The 13,483-nt window shown below is 37.0% G+C and overlaps 1 protein-coding gene and 1 long non-coding RNA gene across 3 annotated transcripts; one reads left to right on the forward strand and one right to left on the reverse strand.

Moving 5' to 3' along the window:
- The first annotated feature begins 2,941 nt into the window (after positions 1 to 2,941).
- Positions 2,942 to 6,135, forward strand: LOC135638925 (lysine-specific histone demethylase 1 homolog 2-like). 2 transcript variants are annotated; one of them, XM_065152519.1, is made up of 3 exons: positions 2,942 to 4,800; positions 5,100 to 5,659; positions 5,752 to 6,135. In XM_065152519.1, exons 1-3 carry the CDS (start codon positions 3,252 to 3,254, stop codon positions 5,764 to 5,766), a joined length of 2,124 nt encoding a protein of 707 aa, XP_065008591.1. In that variant the 5' UTR covers positions 2,942 to 3,251; the 3' UTR covers positions 5,767 to 6,135. The 2 variants fall into 2 exon arrangements, with proteins under 2 accessions (XP_065008591.1, XP_065008590.1); XM_065152518.1 differs by having other exon boundaries at positions 5,100 to 6,135.
- A 1,711-nt stretch (positions 6,136 to 7,846) lies between these two features.
- LOC135638927 (uncharacterized) lies at positions 7,847 to 12,906 on the reverse strand. Its single transcript, XR_010496789.1, has 3 exons — positions 12,742 to 12,906; positions 11,924 to 11,994; positions 7,847 to 8,249 (listed from the first exon to the last, which is right to left on the reverse strand). It is a non-coding gene; the product is annotated as an uncharacterized LOC135638927 (long non-coding RNA).
- Between the last annotated feature and the right edge of the window lie 577 nt (positions 12,907 to 13,483).

The following is a 13,483-nucleotide window of genomic DNA, read 5'->3' on the forward strand; positions in this document are numbered from 1 at the left end:
TGCTAGTTTAGATCGAACCGATCCACTTGAGCCTTGGACGAGTCATGTGCGCTAAGCATACCTATCCCATGTAATAGATTAGATTGAGGTACAATGAGCTAGATAGAAGGGCGACGATGTGTCTGGTACTAGTAGCCTAGTTGGGTGGGCCTAGTTTCTCATAGGTTGGGTTGAGCCTTACCACTAAATTGGGTTACGCCTGGCTTGCGGGTTGGGTTATGCTTAGCCACATGAGTTGGGGCATATCTGATCATATAGGCTGGGTCATGACTGGCCGCATGAGCTAAACCGTGCTTGACTATATGAGCTGAGTCGTGCTTGGCCATAGGGGCTGAGTCATGCTGGACCATACCTGGTCACATGGGTTGAGTTATACGTAGCCACATAGGCCGAGTCACACCCGACCATATGGGCAGGGTCGTACCTAACCACATGGGCTAGTATAACCAATCAACTTAACTAAGGTTAAACCCTAATTTGACCCCTCTTATTAAATTATATTCTAATATTTTTAGAAGTAATTTAACATATTACAAAATAACAATTAACCTCAAATCCACTTTTTCATAAATTAACTAATTTAGATTCATAATTCTAAATTTAAAACTAATTAAACCATAAAAATTAGCACATAATTTCTTGAAACATAAATATGTCTAATTAAATAAATTAAAACTATTATTAAATTAATTAATCATTCTAACATCACATTTCAATGATAATTATTTATTAATCATAAAAATTTAAAATTAAAATATTATTATGCATTATACAAATTATAATAATTCTAATATCAAAGATTTTAAAATATAAATAAAAGTTGGTAATAAAAAATAGAGGATCTCTCTCTTTGGGGAATCCTTTCCTAGGGAAGGGAAGCCCCCTTTATATAGGAGAAAATGATTTCTCTCCAAAAGATAACCAATAATTTAATTTTTATTTTCCTTTCATTACAAAGATAGAATTATAATATTTATTTCTTATGGTTCACACACAAAAATAAAATTTAAATTATTTAATTTCTAAAAATCATATCACTCATAAAAAATAAATCAATTAATAATTTAATTAATTGATAAAATTTCTAACTTGTCCACATGATTAAGAAAATCAATTTTAATCATTTCCTTAACCATACTACACAAATAAGAAAGTTAATAATTTAGTTAAAACAACATATTATTTATGATAATTTAATTTATTTTAAGGGAGAAAAAATCATCGGTGATTACAATAGTCTAATGTAATAGCCTCACCTCTCATGCCTATGTTCCAAAGAGGTTTTAAAAAATCTGATTTATGATTCTATGTTATGTCTTCATAAATATCACTATTTATTGTATTTGGTCTAACGTTATCTAACAACGTTTGTTGTATTGCCCAAAACGGTATGACATGGGCGATACATATCGGTCCAGGTGTGGGGTGATACGTAGACCACCTCGTTTTGGCATCCAGATAAATTAATAAAAAATTAAAGAAATGATGGGGCCCTATCCAAATCAGCGTTAAAATGGAAAAAAAAAAAGTTCGTGAGCCCTCTTCTCTCATAAGATGTTGTCACCTCACTATTGTTGCTTCACCACTATTGCTTCGACGCTTCCTTGTTGCTACCGCTTTGATGATGTCGTTGTCTCATTGTTGCCTTTGTTGCTTCATAGGTACACTACTGCTTCTCTTTTCTCCTCTTCTTTCTTTGTCCTTCTTTGTTCCACCACGGCCCTTTCCACTTCTCCCTCTTTTTCTTCCTTGCCAAATCACTAGTACACACCGACATACCATGTATCAATACACCAAAACAGACCGATATGGACCGTTCCGACAAATTACTGAAACGCATCAACCTGAGGTCTAATAGGTAAGCAGCAACCTGCAGTTCCTTGGCCTGTATGACAATTCAAGTATTAAATAGCATGGCAAATGCAGAACGTACATTCCTAGTTATTGGACTCTTCAATTGAATCCTTTTTTAGGTCTGTAAGTCTTCCTTTACTTTGTCATTGTTTCCTGTATTGTCTTCATTATTGTCTATGCAAGTTATACAAACATAGCATCTTTCCTGTGCAGTACTTCATTGAATACATCATAATAATACTAGTTAAAGACAAATAGCAAATAACTTTCAAATTTTAATTGGAAATTTGTTTAGTGCCTCCAAAAGAGTTACTTGCTTGCATCATGATTTCCGTCAATATTTTTAATTCGCTGCATGGCATCCCAAGTTCATTCCTAAGGAATGAAAATTATGAGCTAACCAACCTAACACAATGGCCCAGTTAATATGACTAAATAAGATACAATTTCTTATATGATCGAGCAAGAAATAGCACATTGCATTACACAATGCACCAATCTAATACAGCTAACAATATTCAACAAAGAATCTCAAGTGACTATAGTCTTTACTTTTGGTCACAACTAAAGAGAATAAATGTTCTTGAGGAAGAAATTTGAACACATGAAAGTACACATGAAAGTGGAGTATTTAACAGGGTTTCCACAAAATATGTATAAGGAGATTTCTCCATCCAAGCCCTCCTCTTCTTCTTTTCTGTGATTACGGAACCATCAGACACCTAATTGTCATAATCACATATCAAGTGAAACGACAGCAACACAAGACTGCTTCAAACATGGTCCATGTTTTCTCTAGGTGTGAGCTTAGAGGCTAACTGGTTGAGCCCAAAAACAGATCTTGTGCGCTTAGTTCCGGCAGTGATGGTCACAGTAGATCCTCGTCTCAATCAGTAAACATACGCAAACAGGACATGAAGAGAGAATAAAAGAACAAAATACGGGCCGTACTATCGAACAAAACAAACAGAAAAGCCTTGAGCAGAAGATAAGCCAAAACCCTAGAACTTCCATATCTTTGTTTCAATGACACAAATCAACAAATGTGTAGAAGTTCGAGAAATCTTTCGAGGACAAGGAACAGAACCTGTTATAAGTTCTTCGGGCAGTTCTCCTCAGAGGAAGAAGGCGGACGCTGTAAGCGGAATCCCGCGGGTTCTTCTTCCCGGCCTTCTCTGTCCCCTAAAAGAAGACGCAAGAAAGCGGCCCTTTTTATGGAGGGGTTGTAAATGCAACCTGGTTTTGCAAGAACCGGGGGGCGCACTGCGGCCTTAGGTTAACCGCAGGTGACCGCACCCAACCTCACCCCGCCTCGTTCTTCGAATGCGCCCCTCGTGCCTCGCCGCGCATACAAAGCGTCGCCAAGATCCCGCATTTTCCGATCCAAACCCTCGCCGATGGACCACCCACCGCCGCCGCCGCCGACCGACGGGCGCCGGCCGACGCGGCGCGCGGCGAAGCGCACCAACTATGACGAGTCCGTCTTCGACGCCCTTCTCCACGACCACCTCGGCGGCTCCCGCCCCCCTCGCCGGCGCAACCGTACCGCGGAGGAGCGCCAGCGCGAGACCGAGACCGAGGCCATGATTGCCCTCTCCCTGGGCTTCCCCATCGACGCCCTCCTCGACGCCGAGGCCGCCGCGGGGGTCGTCCACCCGCCCGGAGACGCCGCCGCGCGGAACGACTACATCGTCGTCCGTAACCACATCCTCGCCCGGTGGCGCGCCAACGTGCGCTCCTACCTTTCCAAGTCCGAAATCAAAGAAACAGTCAGCAGGCAGTACGACCACTTGATCTCCAGCGCTTACGACTTCCTTTTGGAGCACGGATACATCAATTTCGGCGTGTCGCCCGCCGTCAGGGCCCAGTTCCTCGATGAGCACGACAAGGGATCCGTGATCATCGTGGGCGCTGGCCTCGCGGGGCTCGCGGCGGCGAGGCAGCTGCTTAGTTTCGGCTTCAAAGTCTTGGTTTTGGAGGGCCGCGACCGGCCGGGCGGCAGAGTCTACACCACAAAGATGGGCAAACAAGGCAATTTTGCATCTGTAGACCTCGGCGGCAGCGTCATCACCGGCATTCACGCCAACCCGCTCGGCGTCTTGGCGAGGCAGCTTGGGATACCTCTTCACAAGATTAGAGATTATTGCCCTCTTTTCAGGCCGGACGGAGGCCATGTGGACCGGAGTTTGGACGTTGAGGTGGATTTGGTGTTCAACAAGCTTCTCGAGAACGCTGCTAGAGTGAGGGAGGTGTTAGGAGAGTCCGCCGACGGTATCTCGCTGGGTTCAGCCATCGAGCGTCTTCAGTTGTTGTATGGCGTGGCGAGGAAGACCGAGGAGAGGGAGCTTCTTGATTGGCACCTCGCTAATTTGGAGTACGCCAACGCTGGTTGCCTCTCGGATCTGTCGCTTGCCCATTGGGACCAGGATGATCCATATGAGATGGGTGGTGATCACTGCTTCCTCGCTGGAGGTAACTGGAGATTGATCAATGCACTCTGTGAGGATGTGCCTGTCCTGTACAAGAAAACGGTAACAAGGATTGCTTATGGAGGAGGGTTTGTGGAGGTGGTAGTTGCCGGCGGACAAGTCTTTCAGGCTGATATGGTGCTCTGCACCGTTCCACTCGGCGTGTTGAAGAGTGGGACTATCAAATTTGACCCAGAATTGCCTGCTCAGAAATTGCAGGCAATTCAAAGATTGGGATTTGGCTTGCTAAACAAGGTTGCTATGATCTTTCCTTATGTGTTTTGGGGTGAGGAGATCGACACATTTGGATGTCTCAGCAAGGATCGATCTAAGCGTGGTGAATTTTTCCTTTTCTATGGCTATCATACTGTTTCTGGAGGTGCAGTGCTCATCGCATTGGTCGCAGGAGAAGCTGCCTTAAATTTTGAACATAGCGATCCTGTAGCTTCACTTCACAGTGTTCTTGGCATTCTTAGAGGTACTGTCTTTGTAGCATAATTTTGTTTCAGTTGTGCTGACAGTATATTTTGTTGAGCTTTCATGTAAACACTAATCACCAAGTCTAAGACCAGTCATATTGTCAATGTTTTAGTGTTTTAGCAAAGTGAATCATCTGAAACTCGCTCTGACTTGATAAATGATGCTAAACTTGTGTAAATCCAATAGTGAGTTGTAGCTTAGCAATTTACCCACACATTTTTACATGCTTGTCAATATTGTTGAAGATGCTCTCGACTTTAACACCTCAAGTCTTTAACAGGTTTTTGGAAAATGCAGGTATCTATGGTCCAAAAGGAGTTTTTGTGCCTGATCCGATTCAAACAATGTGTACAAGATGGGGTAGCGACCCCCTTTGTTGTGGTTCATACTCTCATGTCCGAGTTGGGTCATCGGGTAGTGATTACAATATCCTTGCAGAGAATGTTGGGGGTCGGCTATTTTTCGCAGGGGAAGCTACAAATAGAGAACATCCAGCAACGATGCATGGTGCCTTCCTTAGCGGTCTAAGAGAAGCTTCATGCATTCTTCAGACTTGGAGGAAAAATTTTATGGGAAAATCCGATTCTAAAAAGTTGTCTCAGAAGAACTTAAGATCATACAGTGAAGTGCTTGCAGACTTATTCAAGGAGCCTGATTTAGCATTTGGAGTCTTCTCGTTTGTATTTGATCCTTCTGAAGCTGAGGACCCAAAAGCACTAGGTCTGATGAGAGTCACCTTTGGGAACTACAGCTCGAGAAAAGAACTTGATGAGCATAGGCAATCATCAGAACCACCGCTTCAAGAATTCTATCTATATGCTCTTATATCTAGAGAGCAAGCACACCAAATGAAAATGGTGAGTGACAATGACAAGGGTAGATTAGAATTGTTGTGCAAAAAGTTCGGCATAAAATTGATGGGTTATACTGATACATGTGCTCTTGGTAGTTCCTTGATTATTAGCATTTCTGGTGCACGAAGAGGCCGGAATCGGAAACTCCAAACCATGCATCAGAAAATTTGGTCTTAGTATGCTTCATCCATGTACGACACCCATTTACTAACATAGATTCCTCGGAGCACATGCCTCATCTGCGATCGTGTTCAACCGAACACACGTGGAAACTAGGTGGAGAAACCCTATGTACTCTTCTATTTTGCAATGTACACTAATCCAAGTGTTCCATTCTTTTGAACTGATGAGAACTAGATTTTTTTGCATATATGCTGGTTCAATTGTTCAGCTAGTATATTTGTAGTTACATGAAACTATGTAAATAAATCTTCTATACTCTTTCTTGCATATATTGCAATATACACCAGTCCAAGGGATCTATCTTTCTGAATTGATGAGAACTTTTTTTTGTATGTGTGCTGGTTCAGTTATTCAATTTGGCGCTCTCATATTAAGTGCAGATTACTGTAAACTTGCTGGTCACCTTTTTTTTGGATATTGCTCATGCAACAAATACTTAGACAAGTAAAATGTGATTTAGAATTTTGGAAGGAGGTCAACTATCAATAATCAATATTGGTCCAGAAATTAAAGGATATACAGAAAAGATATATAACTTAAAGAATAATATCTTCAACTTGCAAATACATGATTTGAAGTACCATATAAGGGGATCTGTTGAGTGTCAAAGTAAAAGGTGGTCCAATAGGTTATCCCTGCAAATCGAAAAATAATTTGAATATACAAACTAGAGATAGTTTATAGAGTCTGATGCTCTAAAACTATGTATAATTTGTATATTTGAATATACAAAATAATCTATTAGAGTATGTATAATTGTGTTATCGTTTCAATAGAGAATAAGATGAGAAAAAAATCATTTAAGATGATATAAACATATGCTAAGGAGTCCTTTGATCTATAAATAAATATTAATGTTAATGGTACGAGAAAAGGTTGAGAAAGATATAAAAATATTTTTAATTAAAACTATAAATAAAGATTTAAGTATTCTGAAATTAACTAAATATATGATTTTTTTATATATCTGACAAAAGATGCACGTAACTGATCCCAAATAGTTAAAACTTATAATCTTATTATTGTTGTATAATTATGTTATATATTGATGAAATGTCAGCAAGGCCAAAATATGAAGCAAATAACTTTGATTAGCCCTTCGATTAAAGAGTATCAGTGTTGTTTATCAATTTTGGTATTTGTGCTTATAAAGGATTTATGATGTTGGCTATCAGTAGAGAATAGTTGAGAATATTAGTTTCAGGAACTCAGAGAATTACCATTTAGAAAGATTATTACTTGCCATGAGTGTTACTTTTCTTGCAAAGCAAGCTGACTATTTTATTATATGGATGAAATTTATTGAGAAAAATTATCATTTGTGCTTGTTCTTGAAGAGGGACTTGGAAATAATAAACAAAAAATTTACTATGAAACTTCAAAAAAATGTAGTTGCTTACCTGGTTTATTCTACATGGGAAGTGGATGATGGATTATGTGGTATGCAAAATTTGATGGATCTAGCAGCAGCAATTTATGCTCAAACACTGTAATTCATGTGATCAAAGGCATGTTATACTTTGAGTTATTGGATTATACATCCATTTAATGACTCTTGCAATTGAGTCATGAGATTCAACTTGTTCTTAGTTGCTGACTTGCAATTGAGTCACACTAGGACTAAGCAAACAAGTAAAAGGACAGGAAGCTCATCGTTGAAGAAATAAGTTGTAGGGAAAAGAATTGGATGATCATCATTTAAATCACAAAAACTGTTTCAAAATAAAGATAAGGCTCTTACATTTATCTTTGCCATTAACAGAAGCCTCGGATTCACATCTCTCTCCTGATCATTTAAATATTATTTTTATTTGGGAAATATAGCCATTCCAATTTGCAAATCCACAAAGAGGATGTTATTACATAAACAAATGACTCTGGAACAGAAAACTATCTCATCTTTCCCTGGAAATATTAATCAACACGGAGGGCAATATGCAAACAATTCTTGGAAGTGAGGCACAGATTGTATAACATGCAAAATGTTCATCTCTGCTTTAAAGAATCTGCTCAAATAAACATAATTGTATCACATAATTTTTGGAAACACATGCACTGTAATATTTTTGTGATTTTTCCATTTAACAGAGACATTTAATCATGAACCAAGAAAAGAGCTTTACATCAAGTACAAACCATAAGAAGGTCGAGTGCCAAAGGCAAATAATCGTTGCAACTCAATAGGATTGTGGTTATTCCGAGGATTGCAAAATCCCTCCTACATCGGCAGCCAACAAAATTACAGATGATTTATTGCAAGCCATGTCTCTCAGATTTCCCAAAGGATGAGCCATAACTTCGGATTTCTCCAAGGAAAGCCATGTCTCTCTGATGCTTTATTGCAAGCGACTTTGAATTAATGGAAAGGCTGGGCATCCTGGCAAATCTAGTGCACCATTTTTTCACCCACCTGCCAAAGAAATTTGATTCAGCTAAAATTGTAAAAGATGTAGTGAAACTTTAACCATTCAACAAGCTGATCCCATTGATTTATGAGATTGATAGTACATGTTTTGTGTGCAAATAAGAGAATAGCTATGCTTAACTAGAATATCCTTGCTCCGAAGATAGATTTTATATGCCAGTTTTATTGGAACATGCTAGTTGTTACATATGATGCCATGGCCACTCGACAGTACAATATTGAATATGTTTGTCATGAAATCTGGAAGTTGGTTCCAAGGTATTACATTGGTCTGATACTGGAATACTAAAAGACCATATTTACTGGCTTTGGTTATCTATGGTTATCCTTTGTCAACTTTATTTTGTTGCATCAATATATATATATATATATATATATATATATGCTCACATTAGTTCAATATCAAATTAGATTCGAGATTTCAGTTAATGGCTACCCTATATTGCATCAATTTGAAAGGAAATAATCTCGTAAAGATTTGTATATCTACGCCTACTCAAATCTGCTTATGGGCCATACCCTAAATTTTGCACGAATAGTAACAACACTAAAGCTTCATTCTAGATAGAAGAGAATGAGGGGATGTAATGACCGATGATTTTTTTCTCCCTTAACATAAATCAATTTATCATAAATAATGTGTTACTTTATTTAAATTACTAATTTTCTTGTTTGTATAGTGTGGTTAAGGAAATGATTAAAATTAATTTCCTTAATCATGTGGACAAGTTAGGAATTTTGTTAATCAATTAAATAATTAAATAATTAATTTTCTAATGAGTGATATGATTTTTAGAAAATGAATAGTTCAAATTCTATTTTTGTATGTGAACTATAAAAAAATAAATATTGCATTTTCATCTTTGTGTGTGAAAGCAAAATAAAAATAATTTTTATAATTTGTATGATGCATAATAATATTTTAATTTTAAAATTTTATGATTAATAAAAATAATCATTGAATTATAATATTAGAATGATTAGTTAATTTAAAGTTAATAATAGTTATAATTCATTTAAGTAATCATATTTATGTTTCAAGGAATTATGTGTGAATTTTTATGATTTAATTAGTTTTAAATTTGGAATCATGAATTTAAATTAGTTATTTTATAAAGAAGAATATATTTGAGGTTCATTGTTATTTAGTAATTTTTAAAAATACTATTAAAAATATTAAAATCTAATTTAATAAAACGATTTAGATTTGGATTTGACTCGAGTTAAGTTGATTGACTAGACCAGCCCATGTGGCCATGTATGACCTAGCACATATGGTTAGGACCCAACTCATGTGACCAAGTATGCTTTAGCCCTTATAGCTAAGTACAGTTCAGCCTACGTGACTAAGCATGACCCAGTCTATGAAACCATGTATGACGTTACCCATGTGGCCAAGCATAACCCAACTCATGTGACCACGTATGATCCAGCTCATGTGGCCAGTCACGACCTAGCCCATATGGTCAAGTATAACGCAACCTATATGGCTAGGCATGACCAACCCACAAGCGAGGCATGACCCAATTCAGTAGTAAGGCTCAGCCTAAATCGTGAGTGAGGCTTGCTCTAGCCCACGAAATTAGGCCCGCCCAACTATAAAATTGGTGCTGAACATATCGTCGTCCCTCTATCCAACCCATTGTACCTCAGCCCAACTTGCTACTTGGTACAAGCATGTGTGGCACACGTGACCCGTCCAAGGCTCGAGTAGGTCAATTTAGTCTGGGCTAGCATTATGCGACATAGTCCAATTTTCTCTCCCTTTATTAGCTTGAGATTGTTAGTTGACTAAATTAGATAGGTTTAATCGATTAAAGATGATTCAAGGTGATTCTATACTAACTCGATCGATTCAAGCCCAGTTGACCTAATTAAAATCAATTAAATCTAAATTACACCAGTTTAGGATAATTCCAAATCGATTCTATAAGGATTTGAGGTTGGTTGCAGTAGATCCTAGTTGAATTAAGTTTGGTTCAAGCTAATTAGGCTATTCCAATTAGGGTTCTGATTAATTAAGGACTATTGAAAGATTGATGCCTCATATATTTATGATTTGATGAACTTAAAAATTTTATCTGAAGATATCATTTAAAAATAATTATTTATTAATACTTATTTTTTAGATTAAATTGATGATATTGATGTGATTGTTATCATTTAGTATATGTGACTATGCTAAGTAATCTATATTGGAAGTGTAACATGTGAAATAAGCTACAGGCCCATCACAATATAGGGCCACCAATAGACATAATCTAGCAGGTCATACATAAAACATGATCCCTTTTAATATTTTATCATATTACTTCTTGGATGTATACATGAATGAATATAAATTAATAATCATAGTTGTTTATGTATCCCTGTGAAAGACAAGTAGGGTGATTCCCTTCATAGATTAGCGGGCTATTATATGTGATGATTAAACGATTCCTTCATATGCTATTGAGAGAAATGTATCCTCACTTGGATGAGTGAGGAATAACACTCCATCTGTTGTTGGAAGTACGATATGGGTTCTCCCCATTTACTGTTAAAAGAAATCTATCTCGTAGAGTATGACTCTGTTGGAAAAGTATACTATCAAGTGTGATGTACGTCTTTGTTATCTAACTGTTATGTATGTTATCGAGATGTATTATATATGACTGATGCATGATTTTATTTACTATATAAGAATTATCATTATTTTTCTAATATATGAGTTTCATAATGAATTGATATGTTATCATTTCATATATTAAATTATTATCATTTATATATGTTTTACGAATATTAAAGATTATTTGAACATACAATCTAGATATTATGTAAAATTCTTAGAATATGATAATAAAACTTGATAAAAAATTATGACAACTTTAATTTCTAGGGTCTGTCTACATCTACGTAAGTTATATGGTGCAGAATCTTTTATTCATCCCAGTATTTCTGCTCATACGAAATGGATATGATCTTTTTCAAATTTTAAAATATAAATGAAGTTTCTTTAGGTTATCCATAATACAAATTAAAGTCTAGTCACTTTCTTTCATCTAGAACGTTCTAGAATGGAACATAAAAATATTCTTTCACTTGAATGAAACCTGGAACAGTGTCATAGTTACATATAGTTATATAAGTAAACATTAGTTTCTTATTATTTCATTTCATAGAAATTGGAGGTAGATTACCTTCAAAATAATGAAGGCAAAAAGTGATGTTGTACACTGCAAAAAGCAACCCAGTATCCAATACAGCCTTCTAAATGCAAATATACCATGTATCGATTAAATATTTAAAAGCTCTTATATGCCCCCCCCAAAATCAAATATTTATGCATCAAAATCTTCAAAAAACATCCTTTTTCTTCTTTTCTAAAATGCTTCCCAAACAAAAGATATATACAAAATCTTTATGCCCCTTTTTAATTAAAACATGACACTTAAAAGCCTCTATAAGTTATAGGTGGTGTAGTTCAACTTTATATGATAATAAAGAACAATCTAAGCAAATTCGTGTAGCGGCTTACAGGAATGACTAATAAATGTAGTTAGGATAGTTAACATTGAAAATAAATCTTCATAAAGGAAATTTAACTGTAATCAATAGCTTTTCCTTGTAACCTACCACTCAAACACCTAAGAAATATAAACTATGTATATAAAACTCACATGTTCTTCCTTCCATTTAGATGGACTGAGTGGGTCTTCCCGCATGTTAACCTTAGGTGGTCCCTGATGATCTGTAAAAGAGTAAGGAAAAAAATAAGTAATCAAATAGCATAATAAAAAATAAAAGAGACATGTTATCAAAGAAATATCTTTTTCTAAGAAAAAGGAAGCAAAGGGATGTAATCAACGCATAGAATAATTTTATCATATAAGCTATGATTGAATCCAGTGTTGTAGAAACAATGGCTTGAAAAGAAAACTGGAGAAAGACTTTCTCCAGTTAAAATACATGAAAGAGAAGTGGAGAGAAATGAAAAGATGAAAGGAACCATCTTGCTCCAAACGCCTTTTTCTTTCTCTTCAAAAGTGAGGAGAAAAGGAAGATCTTTAAGTGATCATCTCTCGTCCCCTTTGTTACCGAGCAAGCGAATGAAAGTGGTGTTCTCTTCGATATTCCCTCGTTTCCTTCTCCTTTTCTTTTCCCTTGGCTTTTTCTCTATTCTCTCTCCTTCCTTATGAATTTGCTAACGAGAGTGGAAAAACCCTAATGTACGAAATAGAAAGTAGATTAAATTAAGAAAAAAGAGATAGATTACAAGCATTTCCCTTATAAGGGATAAAAACTTGGGTTTTGTACGGAAAATAAACAAATGGCGCCCAGAGTACAAACTCGCGGAAGCCCCGACGTTCTAATCAGTCGGTACCGCATAATGGAACGATTACAAATAATAAGAAATATCGAATCACAAAGGATAGGAATCAAGAACCGACGAGCGCGCGCAAGAAAGACATGGAATCGGAGCGGAGAAGAGATGTACTTCCACCACCGGCAAGGCCCCGCCGAGGCACGAGGTTCGCCGCAGCGGCGGAGGAGCATCATGAGGAGGAATCCGACGCAAGCGCCAATTGACCCGCAATGCCTCGCTGTTGGGGTCGCGACCTCCTCCGATCTTCCGGTAAAGAGCGGGCCGGCGAATGAGCTACAAAACCAGGCCATAATAATAATAATAATAATAATATATATATATATATATATATATATATATTCCTTCAAATATTAAGACTTTCTGCATATTGTTAATATCCAATATAAATAATAATTATAAATAGTTTTAGTATATTTCGAGTAAATATCATTATACAGCTCTAATTTGTAGTAACCGAATTAAAATTTTTATTATGCCATTTAAATTTATCATATATAATTTTATCCAACTAAAAATCTTACATACGTATGCCGTATGTTTACTGTATTCAAATCTAAAGGGGCAAATAACACTATTACCAAACTTCGAAGGGTAGATATGTAAACTCAAGTTTTCATTTAGTTTAAGCGCCTCTCTCCGTTGTTCGTTCCTTCCTCGTTATCGACTCACCCACCTGACTCGGACTCGTAAAGCCGGTTCTTCCGGGACCCACAGACGCAGCAACCTCAACCGCGAGGAAGGTAAATGAAGCGGGGACGTAATGGTTGGGTTAGGGAAGCCGTTTAGGAATCAAATACCACCTCCAAACACCATCGAGTAGAGCACGTTGGTTCGCCCCCTGCAAAAGAATACC

Source organism: Musa acuminata, chromosome BXJ3-5 (genome assembly GCF_036884655.1).
Source record: "Musa acuminata AAA Group cultivar baxijiao chromosome BXJ3-5, Cavendish_Baxijiao_AAA, whole genome shotgun sequence".
Classification (NCBI taxonomy): domain Eukaryota; kingdom Viridiplantae; phylum Streptophyta; class Magnoliopsida; order Zingiberales; family Musaceae; genus Musa; species Musa acuminata.